This window comes from Hydra vulgaris, chromosome 11 (assembly GCF_038396675.1).
Source record: "Hydra vulgaris chromosome 11, alternate assembly HydraT2T_AEP".
In the NCBI taxonomy this organism is placed as follows: domain Eukaryota; kingdom Metazoa; phylum Cnidaria; class Hydrozoa; order Anthoathecata; family Hydridae; genus Hydra; species Hydra vulgaris.
In genome coordinates this window covers 37,848,500-37,868,699 of record NC_088930.1, presented here as the reverse complement: position 1 = coordinate 37,868,699, position 20,200 = coordinate 37,848,500, and the positions used below count along the sequence as shown (strand labels likewise).

The following is a 20,200-nucleotide window of genomic DNA, read 5'->3' as shown; positions in this document are numbered from 1 at the left end:
CTGAAATATAATTCCTTAAACTAAATTAAAAAACGGTAAAAAAAAACTATTGATCGCAATTTAATAAACTTGATACAAAATTCGAATTTTACTCAATAAGTTTTTACGAGTTTGACCTCGTTTATTTTGTTAATCTTAGAATTTATTTTTGAAAGTATAATATTTATCTACAAATTGCACTAATCGCTAAAAAAAAAAAAAACTGTTTAAAAAAGTAGTTACAAAACAAAATCTAAAAGTGTATTATGGTGCCCCGCGCTCTACTTAAAAGCTAGTTCTTCTGATGCTTAACTTTCTACGATTGTGTTTTTTTTCCTATTCAATCCCGGGATTTTCCGGCGACAAATTTCCCAGGGTTAAAATGTCCGGGATTTTCGCCATCCCTAGTTCTATAACAAAATATAATAAACTGCAATTACAAAATATAAACTAATTTTTTTAATGACTCAAAATTTAAAAAAAATGGTATTAAGAAAAGGTAATAAACACACAGAAAGAGAAATAAATACATAAAAATCACTAGTGTCTACTATGTTTGCATGTGTTGCTGATGGTATTTTCTTCCTTTATATACAGTGTAAAAAGATGAACTTCTAATGAGTACTAAGATATTTGGAGGTCCAATTGGTGTACGTTATAAACGGACTAAATCTGGGTGGTTTGATGGCTACTTTTTTAGAGACAAGATGCAAACATTAGCATTTTCTTATTTCAGACATGTTGACAACGATACATAAAAACTACGAATAGCTGATAATTTATAATGCTATTTGTTTATTAATGTTATTGATATTTATGAAGCTAACCATATTTGAATGCTATTATACCTCTAAACAGTACGCACTTGCTACAACCTCTTGACGTTGTGTTTTATGGGCTCATGAAATCAGTATGGGGAAAAGGAATAACTAAATAAAAAATTTCTGTAAATGGGTTCGAAACATCAAATATCATTAAAAGAAAACCTGATAAATCAGAGTTGGGTTGAGACTATGATGAAATTATTTATCATAAAACAAACTAAACACAGAATAGTAATAAAAAACCTTTTATTGTTCAAAATATCTTTTGATGAAATCGCAAACTTCAGACGTTCAGGTACTTGCTCACAAGTTCGTCGCAACATGTTCTTGTCAAGTTTAGACCATATTTCTTAAACTCTCCTTTTAGAACCTCTACACATCATTCGACTTTCCCAGACATTATTTATGGATTAAGATCAGGTGACATAAACATAAAGAATTTCAGTTTAATAGTTTTTTTTTGGCTTGATGAGCTGGATATAAAATGATATAAAATAATGATAACAAAAATGATAATAATTAAAATATTTTTTAGACTTAAAAGATTCTTTGATAGTATTTGGATGCCTCGAAAATCACTTCTTCGAGGTTTAAAGGAAATTTATTATAGAACTTTTTTTACTTAATTATTTTGTGTTAAAAAAGAAACCTTTTTTATGCTTATTCTAAAGTCAAATTTAATCACTCATATATAAAAATGTTTATAATTTCCGAATATTTCATCAAAAACTATTAAGGTGCTCGCTTAACCCAAATTGTAGGTTTATTAAGCACTCGTTAATTTTTTTATCATAAACTCTTCACTCGTTTATTTTTTTTAATCCAAAATTCCTACAAGAGAGAACTAATGTAGTGCTAAAATAGTATTTTTCATTTTTTAAATTTTCAACAATTGTACAAAATTTTAAATTGTGGAAAATTTATAAGAGAATTTGTAAGAAAACTTATAAGAGAATTGTATAAAACTTAATTTTTCATAATAATTTTGAAAAAGCTTTAATAAAGGTGCACTGTTAACCCACGCAACGGTTGCTTATTTTTTTTTTTTTTTTTTTAATTTTTTTTTTGTCATTTTACACATTTTACAATGTTATCTATAAATTTAAACAAATATATATAATTACAAGCTGACTGGGGCAAGTAGAAGTCAAAATGACTTATCATCATGTCCCTTTGTGAAATACAAAAAAATACAACTAAATTTTATATCTTCCAATATTATATAAAAGAGTGAAATTAATAAGTTTAAAAAAAAAAAAAAATTTGGTTAGAAATTTTAGAAGGTTAAAAAAGAACTTAAAGTTAAAAAATAGAACTTAAAGTTAAAAAAAGAAGAAATTTAAGATTAAGTTAAAATATAAAATAACAAATAAAAAATTACAAATCTGTACATATTCGTATACTTATTAAAGACAATAAACAAAAAAAAAATTTTTAATTCGCTTCATATGCATATACATATTCAATACAATATTAAAATTAAATAAAGTACATAAAAAATAAAAAATACAAAATTATTTCTATTTTTTTTAAAAAAATGAGAGAATGTACGTAATGTTTAAATTTAGTAAGTGTTTTTTTATAGTTCTTTTAAATGTAGAAATAGATTTTAATTTTTTCATATTTTCGTCAAGAACCGAATTCCACAAGCGTGGTCCCCGGCATATAGTCGAGAAGTCAGATTTTTTGAGTGATGTTAGTCGGATGTAGTAATTACTCATTGAATGTCTTGTTTCATATTTATGATTAATTCGAGTGAAACTTTTAAAAAAATATTTTGGAATCATTTCATTTTGAAGTTTAAACATAAATAACAAGTTATGGTATATATTTAGTTTGTATACATTTAGAGCATTTATTTCCTTGAGTAACGGCTCGGCACTTTCGTATCTACTTGCGCCCAAAACTAATATACTTGCTTGCTTTTGTTTTGTATAAATAATTTTTAGGAAAGATAAATGGTTGTTTGCCCAGGCAATATTACAATAGTTAATATGACTATGTATAAATAAAAAGTATAAATTTTTTAAACATGAATTATTTAAAAGATGTTTTGTCTTGTACATAATCCCCAGGGTCTTTGAAACTTTGTTTTCGACTACCTTTATTTGGCTTTTCCAATTTAAATTATCATCGTAAATTATTCCTAGTATTTTCATTGAAAAATCTCTTTTTATTTTAATATTGTTAATTGTTAGTTCAGGTAATTTGAGTGGAAGGTTCTCGGATTTAGATGACTTAGCAAACAAAATATATTTCGTTTTTTCAATATTTAAAGAAAGTTTATTTGCTTAAAACCACTCATTAAGATATATTAATTCTGTGTTTACAATATAAAAAATATTTTTTAAATTTGAGTCAGAAAAGAAAACATTTTTGTCATCAGCAAAAATAATATAATTAAGTATTTTTGAAGACAAATAAATAACATTAATATAAATTAAAAACAGCAGGGGTCCAAGTATTGATCCTTGGGGAACTCCGCAATTTATTGATTCAAATGGGGAACATGTTAAGTCATATGGTACTCCTTGTTTACGATTTTGTAAATAATATTGCAGCTACTTTAAATTGGAGTGAACTACTCCATAATTGTCTAGTTTATAAATTAGAATCTTGTGGTTGACAGTATCAAATGCTTTTGATAGATCTAGAAAAATTCCGAGTGTGTAACTGTCGTTATCAAAACCATTTAAAATTTGGTTGGCAAGATCAATTACTGCATGTTCCGTGGAATGGTTGTTGCGATATCCAAACTGTTTATGATAAAGAATGTTGTTTTTTTCAAGATAATTGTACAGTCTGTTGTGCATAATACGCTCTAGTATTTTGGAAAAACAAGAAAGTATGGAAATTGGTCTGTAGTTAGATTTTTTGAGTCATCACCTTTGTATATCGGAATTATTTTTGCTAATTTTAGTTGGTCAGGAAAAATGCCGTTTTTTAGGGAAAGATTAAAAATTTTAAAAAGAGGTTTCTCTATAATATCTGAGACCGCTTTTACAACATCAGGGTTAACTTTACCCAGACCCGCACTTTTATTTTTTTTCAGCATACTAATTGCTAGTCGAAGTTCATCAATTAAAAGCTTCGACTCCTCCATGAAGGAATCAGATTTTTTCAAATAAGATTTAAATGATTTTTTTCCCTAAGGAATTGCACCGGCAAGCTTTTTTTCTATATTTATAAGAAAGCTATTAAATGTTTCAGCAATTTCTTTATTAACAAAAGCATCTCCTCTATTATCATCTCTTTGCAATCTTTTTGGAAGATTATCACTTTTCACAATTCCCACTCCTGTTATTTCTTTAATTACATTCCATGTTTTCCTTGCATTTCAAAATGTTTTAATAAGTAACGAAGAGAAGAAATTTTTTTTTGGTTGCTTTTTTAATTTTTCAAAAGAATTTTTATATTTTTTGTATTTTATTTCATTTTTGTAGCTCTTTTTTTTTTAAAATTTTTGGTAAAGTTTTTGTTTCCTTTTTTACGACTTAATGAGTCCTCTAGTCATCCACGGGCTTAACAAATTTTTAGAATTAACAATTTTTTTATTTTTGGAAAGGCCTTTTTGTATTGTCTTGTAAACATGCGAATAAAAAAATTGTAGCCATCATTAACGTCATTGCAATCAGTCAATAGTTCCCAGTTTACTTCATGTAAGAGATCACGAAACGTGGCGATTGATTCATTGTTTATTTTCCTTACGTATACAGTTTTTGTTTTTATTTTATTCTCAAGGGTTGCAGAATTTATTATCAGAAAAACTAGAAAGTGATCAGTTAAATCTGTTTTAATAATACCAACTGTTTTAAAAAAACACAAGGACTAAAATCCAAAGGGATTTTAGTCCTTGTGTAATTATTAGTAATAATATTATCGATAATAGATGCAGTTGTTTTAGTCACACGTGTTGGCTTATTAATCATGGGAAAAACGCTGTATTGCAAAAGTGTATTTATAAAATTCACGACTTGGTTATTAGCTTTATTATTCAATAAATTCAAATTAAAATCATCTAGTAAGTAAGCATTTTTTTAAATAAGCTTTGGTAGCAAATAGTTTAAGTGGTTTTCAAATTGATTGTAATTACCGTTTGGCGGTCTATATATTGCAGTTATAAATGTATTTTTATTTGTTTTATTAATTATTTCAATAGTTAATGGCTCACAATCAGCGTCATTTACTTTGAGGTTTTCAGCATGTTTAAAAAACCAATGAGTTTTGGACAAAAATAGATACGCCCCCGCCATTGCCGTTTTCTCTCGGTTGATGAATAGGTTTTTATCCTGATAATTGAAAGTTAGAATTTATCGCGTCTCGATGACACCAAGTTTCTGTCAGACAGATAATACTAAACTTGTTACTTATATCATTTAACATCAATTTTAAATTTTCAAATTTTTTATTTATGCTTCTGATGTTTATATGTAATAATGAAAAATAAGATGATGAAGAATTAAGAACATGTTTAACATCGTCAACATTGTAATATGTTGTATCTACTGAAATTTCGTCAAAAAAAGTTCATGTTTTTATCATCGTTATTAATTCGGTTTAGTGCGTTTTTCCTTTCTGATATGTCAAAAACATTAAAACTGTTGGCTTCCGTCATTTTAACAAATAAAAACTAAGATTATTATTTAAGACATAAAAATATAATAAATAAATATACTTTAAGCATTCTTATGTGATTTTTTAAAATCTTTAACTACTAATTTATCATAAATAACAACAGAATATTTACCGTTGTTCCTGTGAGTTCGCATTTCTTCAAAGAGATTTTTCCGTATGGTCAGGGTATCCAAGGAGTAGTCCTCATTTATAAATATTCCTGTTCCTTTTAACTTTTTTGAATTCTTTAATATGCTAATTTTATCTTTATAGTTCAGGAGTTTTATCACGATTGATCTAGGTTTGCTTAGCCCAGTTTTTCCGGTTCTATGCGCCCTTTCAATAACTACGCCACTTACATTTAGATTGTTTTCAAAGATATTAAGAACTTTTTCTTCAGATACATTCCAACTTTCATTTTCACTTTCTGCTTTTCCTTCGAGACGCAAATTATTTCTTCTCAGTCGATCTTCCAGTTGTCGCAGCTTAGTTTTTTCTTCCGCATTAAATGCTACTTTTGTAATAATTTTTTCTTCAATTTTAATAATTTTTTCTTCCTGTGTATCTTTTGTAAAAGTGATACTGTTTTCAATATCTTTTTTAGTCTGTTCTAATTTTGAGAGTCTGTCATTTTATTTTTCCCATTTCGAATTTCCTCAAATTACTTTCAACTTGCAAAGCTTTGCACGTTTCTTAAATTTCTTTAATTTCTTTCAAAAGTCCATCGATTCTGTCATTTGCAATTTTTAAATTTCCACTTATAAGTTTAAGAATGTCTTTTTGTTGTTTCTTAAACATCTCAGAGAATATTTCACGAACTAATTTCACAGATATTTCTGTAGCTTCTGTATTTGATTGCATTTCGTTTTTATCAGTATTTTTATTTTTATCCATTTTATTTTTTTTATCCATTAATAAGTTAAATACCAATACGCTTTTATTTAAGAATATTTATACAAGTATATTTATGTATACATTTTTAAATAATTCCATACAATCAAGAATTTTGAACGTGAACTTATTGAATTTTTTAACTTAAAAAATTTACAATTTTTATGCGCAAAAGTTTAGTAATATTATATTTTAAAACTGAATATTGTTATCATAAAGAAAATGCAGCAAAAACTTGATATGAAAGTTTTTCTACATCCCAATGGACACGCGTCATCTGGGGGACGTCTGTTGGACTTATTAAGGTATAAAATAAGAAGAAATAAAATGAACGCTCTATACAAATAACAAGTTAAAAACTTTTGCTTTATTTATATGCATTAGAGACAGGTATAAATTTTTAAGTTTTGATTTTAACAGAAAATTAATAATTCAACAAAAGTTTTAAACTCTTTTTTTATATATTTCGAACTATTTGTGAGTATTTTGATAGCATAAAACGTTAACTTAAAGCATATCAGAGTATTATATATAATTATATGCATATACATACATATTTAAACTGTTTCGAATCAATTATAGTTCTTAGATTTTTTACAGACTTCTAATGAAGCAGGTAACTAATATTTTTTAACATTGTCTACTTTGTTTACTAGTTATTATTTTTATGAATATGATAAATAAGCTTGGCCTCAAAGCTAATCTGATTTAAATAGAAATATATTGCTAGTGAATAACAAATATCTTACTCAAAAAAAATTTTCGAAAATCGCGGGAAGCACTTTTAACTTCATTAACAACCAGGTCAAAAAAGTATTTTCTGCCAACAGATAAAAAGAAAATACGAAGTTCTTGCATTGTTACAACGATTTTTCTGTGAGTTTAAAGAAGTAATTATATGACATTTTTATTAGTAGTGTCGTCGCATGAGAATTATTGGGTTCTATCTGCATTTTTTTATGTTGTAAGAACTTAACTTTCGATATTTAATTTTAACATGTTTTAATGCTATTATTCTTTATAGTTATAAATTACAAGTCGTTAATGTTATTATAGTTTCATTATTAAAAGTATATTATTATTCATAATATTTTTAAAGTTGTTTGTTTTTATTATTAATTATTAATTAAAACTTTAATTGTTAGATTCTTTTAACATAAAAAAAATGGAGATAGAACCCTATAATTCTCATGCGACGATGTGTTGACGAAATGTTAAACCAGTTTTGTTTAACTTAACAAAAACAAAACAAAAAAATGAAAATTCTGTTGTTGTTTTACAAAAATATTTTTATTGACTTTATTATTTTAATATTTTTATTTGATTTGGATTCGGACCCCCACTAGAATTGAAAAGTCCTAAAATATCTTAGTAATGAAGAGGTTTTTTTTTAGGAGATGCAAATGTAATACAAAATAAAAAAATATTTCAACATATTTAAAATTTTTGAAAAAGCTTTTGTGCCTGATATTGGATTATAATTACTAAGATTTACCTTCTTTGAATATATAGGTAACTTAGGCTTCCTTCAGTTATTCTGGAAAAATTTTTATTTATTAAACAATTAAAAACTATCAATAGATTATCGTTTATGTTATTGTATTAATTAATGACTATGCAAACTATTGCTTTATTGGATTTAAGCATTTGAAAGTATTTTTAAAATTCTGTAAATGATTCTTCAAAGCATTCAAAAGTTTGCAATTTTTATAGGATTTAACATGTTTTGAATTTTTTTAAATAAATTTGATCGAACACATACAAAAATTTATTCAATTTACTTGCAATTTTTTTTTCGTCCGAATTTTCACCATTATTTTTTATAGCTTTAGACAGGAAACATGAATTTTATTTAATATTGCCCGTAATTTCACCAACATTTTGTCATTAAAATTTGTGCAATTACATTTTAATTTTGAATGTTTGTATAACATTTTGAATTCAATTGTTTTTTTGTTTTTTCATGCCATTATGAAAAAATATCATAGGTACTAAAATAATCATGTAGTAAAACAGCCTGGGGAAAAGTTACTATTCAAAATGGCTATTCTAAGCAGCACCTCTTCTTAAGATCTAACATGTTGTTGTTTTTAAACAACGTAAAAGTTTCAAGGACTGTGCCGAATGTTCCAAAGTTCTAAAACTTTATAGATTTATCTCTCTCATTGCTTCATAAACCATAGACTTATGTAATTAAAAGTAAATTTTTCCAAATATGTTATCTATAGTCATAAAAAATGTGTGCCAATTTGCTCTTAATTTTTGTAAAAAATAAATTTCTGAAAATTTGAACCTGAAACCATTAATTATTCAGAAGATTTTTGATGCAAATATTTTGAATGTCAACCTGATTTCATATAACCATAATAGGATTCAGTATACAGCAGTATTTCAGCTCCTTCGCCACAGATTTACTGAAATAAAATTGTTTAGGTACTGAAGTTCGGCACAGATGTACTGAAATAAAAGTGTTCAGATGTTGAAATAGCCGGATATTTAAGTAGGATTGGCATCATCTAAAACAAGATACTCTTTAGATTCAGATAAATTTCCCATACTCACATATCGATATAAATCATAAAAATTTTCAGAGAATAAAAAGTTGGTAAAGTCTGGATAACTGCGTTTTTGAAGACAAAAAATGGAGTTAAACAACTCGGAAACCATACGCAGCATTTTATGGCAAATGTCGGCTTTTTCAAAATGTCAAGATGTAAATTTAGGGCGAAAAATATAAATAAAAAAAACAACCTTCTATAGTAATATCTTACTGAGATCCGACGACTGTTTTGTAGAAGGTCTCCTAGGCAAAGACTTAAGGAGTAAAGAGATCCTATCTGTTGACCAGCCTTGCGCCCCCTCTTCATTTATTAGACTGGCGCAGATATATTTATAATACATTGTTTTCATTTTAGGATGTTGAATGTTAGATCTTCTTGACTCATTGCATAGATTTTGCTTGTTCTCTATTTTATGACTAGGAAACTCATTCTATTATCTCCTAATGAGGACACAGCTCTAAAACTCAGTTCATACTTTTGGTGAGCATTGTCGAGGCCACATTTGGAGCCCTTTGTTGTGGCTTAGGGTTTATTAATAGTAATGAGACAATTGCTTGGGCTATTAAATAGTGTACCGAGTACTATCTATACTTTGAGTTAAGTTCTTTAACAAATTCAAAAATGACTAAAGTACCTAAAACTATAAAACACAAAATACCATTGTTATCACCAAGTTCTCTAAACCTATCATTCACTAATATTTAAAGTAACTTAAGTCTTATCTCTTGCAAAGTTTAGCAGACCTATCTTTAACACAAATAGTTAACTTTCCAACTCGCTTTTCAGACAATCCGAATTATTTACCTTCTCTGCTCGACTTATGTCTTGTTTCTGATCCTAGTCAGTGCTCAGCTCTACCTAATATAGCCAACAAACAGGTTGATCCATTGCTTGACCTTCGTATTACTCCAGCTTCTTTATCTAAAGTGATTTCCCGCTTAGAATCTTTTACAGCTTGTGGTCCGGACAACATACTTTTTGTAATATTGCAGAAGTGTTCTCCGGAGCTGTCGTCTATACTTTCAAAACTATTTAACAAGTGCTTATCGGAGTTTTATTTTTCGGCGTGATGAAAAGCGGCATCTGCTTTTCCTATTTTTAAAAAATTCTGGTGAGCGATATGACTCATCTAACTGCAGTCCTATTGGTCTTAAACACTTAATCTTTCATCTTGAATCTAATAACTTTCTGATCATCAATATGAATTTTGATCTTCTTGTTCAACAGCTGATTTGCTAACAGCAATAACCGATAGTTTTTATTGTGAATTAGATAGAGGTGGAGAGATAAAGGCTCTCGCTCTTGATATTTCTAAAGAACTTGATAAAGTTTGGCATGCTGGTCTTCTCCATAAGCTTTCTTTTTACGGTGCATTGGTAACGCCTTTAAGATTATTGAATCCTGACTTTTCAATCGTAGTATAAAATTTGTTCTCAATGGACAGCACTCTTCTTCATGTCCTATAACTTCAGGAGTTCCTCAAGGTTCTATACTTGGCCCTTTACACTTTTTAATTTACATTAGCAATCTTCCAGATATTCTCACACCTAGAGTGACATTGTTTGCTGATGATACTACCATTTATTCTTGTCTTGATTAAAAGCGAACATTCTCTAATTGCTTGGAGGGGGCATATGAGCTAAAAACGGATCTCATTTCTGCTACAGCAGGGGCTCACAGTGGCTGGTGAACTTTAATTCAGATAAAAACCTTTTTTTTTCAGCAAATTGTTACCGCAATTATTTAGATCTTCTTATATTTATGAGCGGTATTGTACTCGATGAGTCATCTACCCTATAAGAGTTAAAAACTTTATTGTACTTTTTGTACAAAATGTATATAAATCTAAGTTGACATCTAATTGAAAGTAATAATTTTATATCAAGATAAACATATTTTTTTTTAAAAACCAATCTTTCTTAACCGTAAGGCTCCTGGAACCGTTTTTGAATGGTATTTTTGTTCCTGTGCTCAAATAAACCTAACTTTTATTTTTTATATATATTAGATTAACAGCCAGTAAAGTTAATCCTCTAAAAAGAGTTTTCCAAATAATTTCTTTTAATAAAAATTCGTAGCGAATACTACATTTTATATTTTTATCAATCTTTTTAACCAGAAAGTCTGAAATAACTGAAGTAACTTTAAAAACTTTCTTAATTTAAGTTGCGTTATTCAATATGTTTTAAAGTTTAATGAAATTTATTTTCATGTAATTTAAGTGTATGGGATAAAGATATATTAGAAATAAATTTATTTATTTTAAAAGTTGTACCTTATATCTACATCCAAGATATTTAACGGTTATTTAAGTAATGTTTTTACAACTAAAATACATTTTGTCTCAAGTCCACGCAATCCAATAAACTTTGAAAATCTTAGCTCTTAATGAACAGTTTTCTAATGTTAAGTTAGAAATTATAAATATCCTTCTTAAATCATCAATAAATAAAGCTGTAATTTTCAAATTGGCTTTTAAAGCCTCATATGTTTATTTAGTTAACCTAAACTTTTGCGAGAATAAAACTTAAATTAAAACTTGAAATGCAAAAATGTTTAAAACGGCAAGCAGAATATAAATTGTGATATAATAAACTGATCAACATGGTCGCAGCCTATTTACCCTTAACCTTAACTTCTGGTACTGCTTTTATAACAAAACTTAACATTTTTTCAAGAAACAAACATAAAGATTTTTAAAAAATAGCATAAAATTCTTCCGTTATCTACTTATTATTTACTATCATTCTTCTACCTTGATAGTGTGCTTTTTTTTGTTGAAATATGAACATGTAACTAAAGAGCTAACGTATGTCTTCAAAAATCTGGAAAAATTGACATAAATTAGTAGATTTAAATTTTTATCATTTTGTTTTTTTTTTCTTTTAATAAACATTTTATAGAGATCAATGGTTCTACACCACTTTGACTAGACAACAGTAAAGAAAACTGTTCTATATAAAGTTTTTATGCTTGTGCTGATATATATTGAGAAACAAGCAAGTTAAAAAATAATCCAATACTCTCATTTTTTCTAATACTCAGCCAATTCTTCAAAACCATAGCATTGAAATTATTCTCTAAATCAACTAATGTTTGATCGCAACATGACATAGAAGTAATGAAACATAAATTGGTCTAGAGAATAGTGTAACATGCATAAATTTCATCAGTTTTTTCTGTACCTACTAAAAGTCCCAAGTGATAAATAATTTGAAAAATTATATATTTTTATTTGTGTATTTTGAGCTAATATCATTCAGTTTTAACATTATTTAAATTAATTAAACATTGAATTTTATCTGCATTTATTCTTACCATTTAATGGACGACAAACAAACAGATGGCATGATGTAGTTGGATATACTAGTTATGGTATAATTTGAGTTAAGTAATTAATATTTGAAACCGGGGTAAAATCTCAAAATAGCACTACTGATTTAACAATTTCTTTTTCTTTTTTTTAAATGTTTAGTACTAACAGACAAATATTTACTGGACTTCCAAGACTTTTACTTGATAGATACTTTCCACTATTTCCCACTATTTATCGCAATTATTTTGAAAAAGAAATGTATTAAACCCGTTTGAGTGGGAGGCACAAGTGCAAAGTTTTGGAATTTAACAACCAGTCGGGCAATCAGCAGTTCCCGATAAAGTTATATCGAGTCCATCTATTTAAAGAAGATTTTTTTTATTAAAGAGTTTGAGAGAATAGTTGAGACATCTTAGCTGATTCCTAGACGCTAAAAACACTTTTCAGAGTATTGTCGAGGTTTTTTTGTATTGTTTTTGTGTTTGCTTTAACGCTAACTTGTAACCAATTTTTTTTTTTTCTTAAGCGTGGTTTTGAATATTTGTAAGAATATTCAAAATTATTCGTAATAATAAAAATGAGGATCAAAGCGAAATCTTGCTACCTAACTTAGAAATCACTCTACCGAAACTCAACCACAGTGATATAAAACCTAAATCTAACCATAAAAACATGATTCATTCTCTAGCTTAAAATGTTTTTACACGAATGCCACTTCAGTTGTTAACAAAATGTATGAACTCAAATCTGTTGCAACAGTCACAAACTCTCCACATATTACTTCCATAACGGAAACATGGTTTATAATCCATTCAAATCCATTATTACCAAACTATCAATTATTTCACAAGAACAGAGAAATCAGAGGAGGTTGCGTTGCCATTTATGTCATAGATAATATTAAAGCCATCAAAGTCAAAGACATAAATGAAAATCAGGACTGCAAACAGATTCGGGTTCAAATATCTTTTGAATAAAAATGAATCCTCGTTAGATGAATTTATCAAACACCGAACGCATCGTCTACTCTCAATATCAATAACTCTATTGAAACAGCCATCAATCTACTTAATAAAAATACACACGGGGCTACTGATTATGGAGGACTTCAATCATCCAGATATTAAATGGACTTATCTTGGTGGTCTGTGTATATGAAGTAGTAAACTTGGTAGTCGTGAATTCATTGATCTTGTGAAAAACAACTTCCTCATACAACACGTGCATGGACCAGCTTTTACTAGCAACACTCTAAATCTTGTCATCAATGAAAATTCTACAAAAATATTTCAACTAGTATTTAGTGTGTGTCCACTTATGAGCTCTTCTAATCATAACTATCCTTACTCAACTCTAACTTGGAACTGTAATATCAGCACATATGCTCATAAAGTTGAAATGCTAACCCAAAGAACGAATTATAGACATGGTAATTACATAAAAATCACTCAAAATCTTGATTTAATCAACTGGTTAAATTTTTACAAAGGTCTGAACATTGAGACAATGGACTCAAGTTTTTGTCTTGCTTACTCAAATCTAATTAAGTTACACAGTTGAAAAACAAATCAAGATATTAGTAAGAAAATACAATTAAGATCTACTATCCAAATGCAAGTCTAATTCAAAACTTTTGTACTCATACTTAAATGCTCAAAATAAAACAAAATCTAAAATTGAATCAATAAAATTTCAATTTAGCAAAGTTACTTTCGACCAACAGCAATTTACAAAACGGCTAAACGAACACTTTTATTCAGTTTTCGATAAAAATTGTTCGAATATAAATCATACACTCCCGATTTTTAAATCAGAAACATTTTACATCTGCTTATTAAAACAATCTCCTCTCTCGATTTCAATAACTAATGCGCAGCTATAAAATCTCGACTCGTGCAAGACTCTTAGTGGTGACAACATCTACTCTCAACCACTACACGAGTGTTATTCCACCTTCCTGAAGCTCTTCTTCCGATCTTTGTTCATACCCTTCAATATGGTGCTTTTCCCATCTCTCTCGGAAATCAGCCAACGTCACTCCAATTTTCAAAAAAGCAGACAAAGAAATAGCTTCAAATTATTGACCAATCTCCCGCACATCTGTACCTTGCAAGATTCTGAAACGCATAATTGAAGCAATAATGATGAAACACCTTATCGATAACAATCATTTCAAATGTAGCAGATGTTATATTATTATATTTGGCCTAAGCCGTTAATCTTGTTCATCACAACTCTCTTCTCCTTTAAACTCAGGGCGTAAAGTTTTAAAGATCACTTGCTTATATGGCTAAATTCTTTCTTGATGGGTCAAAGACAGAGAGTAGTCATGGGTTCAAACTTATCAGAATGGAAAGAGATAAAAAGCGATTTTCCTCAAGACTGTATTGGGCCCGCTACTTTTTATTATATGTATCAATGACCTTTCTATTAGTAATTATCAAATGTTTGAACAATCGAACGACGCTAAAAAAAGATTTGAATGAAATTGTTGATTGGCCAAAATAATCGTAAATGAAGCTGAATTATGCAAAATACAAATCGATGATAATCAGAAAATCATCAAATAATTTCAACATTATCAAACAATGTTACCCAAACACAATTGCAAGCTCAATCGGTTTAGATGGTATATATATTTGAAAGTATATATATATATATATATATGACTGGCCTACCTAAAGTATACTTTAAGTAGGCTATGATATATGCATATATATACATATGTATATATTTATGTACTTGTATATATTGTATATTTTAATAACAATAATAATAATAATAATATATATTAGGATGATTCCCGTTGTAATAAAAAAAGATAATGTCTCAAAAATTATTCTCCTCAAGGTTGCATTTGTTCCTTTATCACCTTGAAGCAACTTTAAGGGTTGCCATATTTTATTTAATAAAAATATTTTACTATTTTATAAGATAAATTGATAAGATATTGTTTTAAAAGATAATATTGCAAGAATTTTAATATACTAAGTAACTAGTAATGAATAGAAACTTCTGAGAATATAAATTATATATTTCTAAACTAGGAGACATAATTTACATTTTACAATGCATATAGCATACTATTATACATATTATTATTTAAACCAGCCAATTTGTCTAATAACATTTAAACCTCTGTAAACTATATTTTGTATGATGTTTATTATTCAAATATTGCTTTTGTTTAATTTAGAAGCTGATAATATAGCAACCACTAAATCTTCTGCGAAGGTGTGGTTTATTGTGTTAAACCTACATATTTTTAACCACTGACAGACTTCTTTCAAGAGGGGATGTTCTTCGAAGGTTGCCAAAAAGTGAAAAAATGTATTTTGGCAACAATTGAAGCAGTTTGTGTTATATGGGAGAAAGGAAGAAAACCAACTCAAAGATTTGATAAAGTGAAGAAAGTTAAAAAAACTTTACAACAACAAAAAAATTTACAATCTGCTGTTGAAAAAAACACGGAGAATCAAAATTGGACAGCTGTCAAGTGAAAGAAAAATTTTTTCATGCTGACCTAAAAGAAATATTTTATATATCAACCAAGAATGCATCAGAAGTTATAAAAAACAATGAAGATAAAGCATTCTTAATCCGACAGCAATAAGATCCATGAAGTTGTTTATGGCAGGAATACATAGTAAGTAGAAATAAGGCGTCAAAGCAGTAAAGCCGAATTGATGGAAAAAACTGAACTTGTTCCTTCTTCATCAGTATTTGATACTATGAGTGCAAGTAGCTCTAGTTCTCTCGGATGATGATGTTTATCAAATTTCTTCTACTTTCAGCACAAGTGGTTCAACATAGGATTGAACATTTCAGTTTGCACAATATTCAAGCGGAATCTTATATGTATAGCATGCAAGCATCATTGTATGACAACAGGTTTTGAAGTCATGCTTTCCATTATTTTTACAACTGCATTTGAAACCAGTGGAGGGCCTCAAGTGGGACTTGTTTAACCTTTTTCAAAAACAATGGCTAGCAATCAACAAAGAAAAAAATTTCAATAGTGATTTTTTTTATTAAACCCTGTAAGGAAATGTTAGTATAATACTATGAAGCAATTGAAGAAATTTTTCTATTTTTCTAGCAGGATCAGCTACAAAATCGAAGATTAGTATAAAGTTTCGGGCTCGAAGTGTAAGACACAATGTATGTTGAATGGTCAGAGCTGTATATAGTCTAAAAATATATTTGTTTTAGGATCAATTTGTTATTACAGCAAGGGAAAAAAAGTAATAACAAGCATAAGTCTTTCTCAAACATTTATAAATAAACAGTTTCGGTAAGAAGGAACATTAGTTCGGTAAGAAGGAACATTAGAATGAGTACCATTCAATGATGCCAGGTTTCTTCAACGGATTCAAGAATATCAAAATCTTATCATTGCAACTGCTGCAGCAAAGCCTTTTAATCACGCAAAGCACTGTGGAACTTTTCGATCTAATTTTAAAGAATGGCAATAAAAAAACTGAATCATTTTTAATGAAAGAATCTTCAGAGTGGGAAACGGATTGAACACATTTTGAAATGAAGCACAAGGTTCATCAAATGAAGGTCATTAATGATTGCGCAGAACGAGTAATAGCATTTATAACATCCTTTAACTAAACCATTACGAATGATGAAACCAAAAGTTTACTGTTACATAAAAGCTATTTAAGCAACCGTAAACAGTTTGTTTATAGTAATTTAACTGACCCATCCAATCTATTAAATATAACCTGTGAGGTTCCCCAGGGTTCTATACTTGGGACCCTTCTCTTTCTCATTTACATCAATGATTTACATTAAGCTTCGAACTTGATTGCTGTCATGTTTGCACATAAAACTAACCTCTTATATCTGATAACAATATTAGAACATTATTTCAAAACATGAATATCAAATTAAAAAAAATTTCTGGTTAAAAATAAACAAGCTTTTACTTAAAGTAAAAAACTAATTGAATACTTTTTTATCCAGCTTCTAAAAAAAACTTTCTGCCTTGCAATTTACTATTACTTTTTATTAACAAAATCTTAATAAAAAGAGTAATTAATGCAAACTTTTTGGGTATCTATATCAATCAAAACCTTAATTGGAAATATCACATAGAATTCTTGAGCAACAAAGTTGCGAAAATTATAGAAATATTCTATAAAGCAAGAATAATAAAAATAAATATAATTTAACTCAATTATATTACTCCTTAATCCATTGTCATTAAACTATGCAAATATTGCTTGGCGTAGTGGTAGTAAATCCAAACTTAGGCCTCTTTATGGTCAACAAAAACATGTTGCTCGTCTTATTAATTTTAAAGATAGATTTACTGATGCCAAGCCTCTCTTATTTGAAATAAAAATTCTTGATATATATCAGCTAAATGTTTTTAATATTCTTTGTTTTGTAAACAAATGTAAAACTAAATCCAACCCAGTTTCTATCCAAAATTTATATACCTTAAAAGATAAAAATAAATACAACTTAAGAAATGGTAACTTAATTCGTCAACCATTTTTTCAAACTAATTTTGGAAAATGAAGCATTTCATTTCGTGGAGCTTCTCTTTGAAATAAAATAGTTTTAAAACATTTTTTTTTTTTTGGAATGGAGTTACCTCTCATTCAAACAAAATGCTTAAGGAAATCATTTTGTCTATTGATGATATATTTTTGTATTTTTAAACATTGAATAATTTACTTTTTTATTTTTATACAGTGATGTAACTGAATATGTATATGAATGCACTTATATTTTTCTTGTGCTTTATACACTTGATCATGTATGAGTGCATTTGATTTTAATGAGATTTTTAAATTTAGCGAGCGGTTCTTGATGAAGTCTTCTGCGAGTGTCCATTTTCTTTTTATTTATTAAATCAAATACTTGTATATTTTTTATTAATTTATATTTTCTAGTTGTAAAAGGATTTTTAATCTTAACTAGGGTTGTTTGCGATAAACAAAAACTTACTAAAATTAAGTATTTTTATCTTCCGTATTTCAAGTTGCAATTGCGGATTTGTACTTCACAGCCTGAAAATCTGGGAAAGAGTAGTGGAAGCTCGGCTTAGAGGAAAAGTAGAGATTAGTGTGCAGCAGTATGGTTTCATGCCAGCTAAGTGCACCACAGATGCTATGTTTGCTATGAGAGTGTTAATGGAGAAGTATAGGGAAGGACAGAAGGAGTTACATTGTGTGTTTGTGGAAACTTAGAGAAAGCTTATAGAGTTCCGAGACAGGAGCTGTGGTATTGTATGAGAAGGTCAGGAGTAGCGGAAAAGTATGTGAGGGTGGTGCAGGATATGTATAAGAACAGTGTGACAGCAGTGAGATGTGCAGTAGGAATGACGGACTGGTTTAAAGTGGAGGTAGGACTACATCAGGGATCAGCCCTGAGTCCCTTCCTGTTTGCAATTGCCATGGACAGACTGACGGACGAAGTTATACAGGAGTCCCCTTGGACTATGATGTTTGCTAATGACATTGTGATCTGTAGTGATAGTAGGGAGCAAGTGGAGGTAAACTTGGAAAGATGGAGGTATGCTTTGGAAAGCAGGGAAATGACAGTGAGCAGAAGTAAAACAGAGTACATGTGTGTGAATGAGAGGGCAGACGGTGGACAGGTCCAGTTACAAGGAGTTGATTTGGTAAAGGTCGACGAGTTTACCTACTTAGGTTTGAGGGTACAGAGTAATGGAGGAAGTGAAAGAGAGATAAAGAAGAGAGTGCAAGCAGGGTGGTGTGGATAACACAAAGTGTCGGGTGTGATCTGTGATAGAAGGGTGTTGGCTAGAATGAAGGGTAAGATCTATAGGACAGTAGTGAGACCTGCTATGTTGTATGGACTGAAGACTGTGGCACTGACAAAGAGACAAGTGAGGGAGATGGAGGTATCTGAGATAAAGATGTTAAGATTCTCATTTGGAGTGACGAAGAAGGACAGGATCAGAAATGAGTTTATTAGAAGATCAGCACATGTAGCATGTTTTGAAGATAAAGTTAGAGAATCAAGATTGAGATGGTTTGGACATGTACAGAGGAGACAGGAGAGCTATATTGGCAGGAAGGTTTTGGGGATAGAACTTCCAGGTAAGAGAAGGAAAGGTAGACCTAAGAGGAGGTTTGTGGCGACCGCTAAACGGGAAATGCCGAAAGAAAAAGAAGAATTGCGGAATTGTACTTGCGCAATTTCACCTTCCGTAATGCATTATACGAAAAAGATAAATAATTATAATTCCGTATACTTGCGAAACATTTTCTTACGGAAGAAGCGTTTCGAAATGTGTGCTTACGTAATAAGCATTTATTAAACTGTTATACAAAAAAGTGTAATTATTTATTATTTAAATAAAAAAATGTTTTTAAATGTTTCTTCAATATTCAGTTTCTTCAATATTCAATAGTAAAATATTCAGTTCCATTAAAAAGTTTAATTAAATTTAGTGTTGTTTGGTCGTTGTCAGTTCTTACTGAATCTTGCAATTAATTTATCACTACCTTTCAGACTAGCTACAGCTCTGAATCTTTCAGCGCTTTTATAGTCCGGGTGAGCTTCTATGTTAAAATTTTTTCTAGGGGCGAAGACCCGGGAAAGGGTCGTATTGTACGTGCTTGTTTTTTTGCTACAAAATCTTGCGACAAATTTTTTACTGCTCCCCAAAATAGCTAGAGCTTTAAAACTTTCCAGGGCCATTGGTACAAGGGGCAACAAATGCCTTTCCCACCCTGACTTTTTTTTTATTTATTCAGGAAAAAATTTTAGAAAAAATCATTCAAAAAGATGTCTTTAAAATTTTTTTAAATTTTCTTGTTGTTATTGAAGTAATAAAAGCAAAAGCGCATATAACAGAGCACCTCAAAAATAAAAAAATTTAAACTGACTAAACATGAAATTATTCTATTTGAAAACAAGTAAGAGCTATTTTTAGGGATTTTATTATATAATTAAGTTTTAGCATTCATTACTTAAATTAGGTCTTTTTTGATTTCAACAACGGAATTGTTTCCCGATTTCGCAAT

General features: G+C 29.0%; 1 protein-coding gene across 3 annotated transcripts in view; it reads left to right on the top strand.

Annotated features, from left to right (window-relative positions):
* Positions 1 to 6,785: 6,785 nt before the first annotated feature.
* Positions 6,786 to 20,200, top strand: part of LOC105846914 (phosphatidylinositol phosphatase PTPRQ) — a 146,565-nt gene continuing 133,150 nt past the window's right edge. For all 3 annotated transcript variants that reach the window (XM_065810984.1, XM_065810983.1, XM_065810982.1), the window contains exon 1: positions 6,786 to 6,924. In XM_065810984.1, coding sequence (XP_065667056.1) covers positions 6,916 to 6,924 — 9 coding nt within the window. In that variant the 5' untranslated portion in view covers positions 6,786 to 6,915. The remainder of the gene's footprint in view (positions 6,925 to 20,200) is intronic.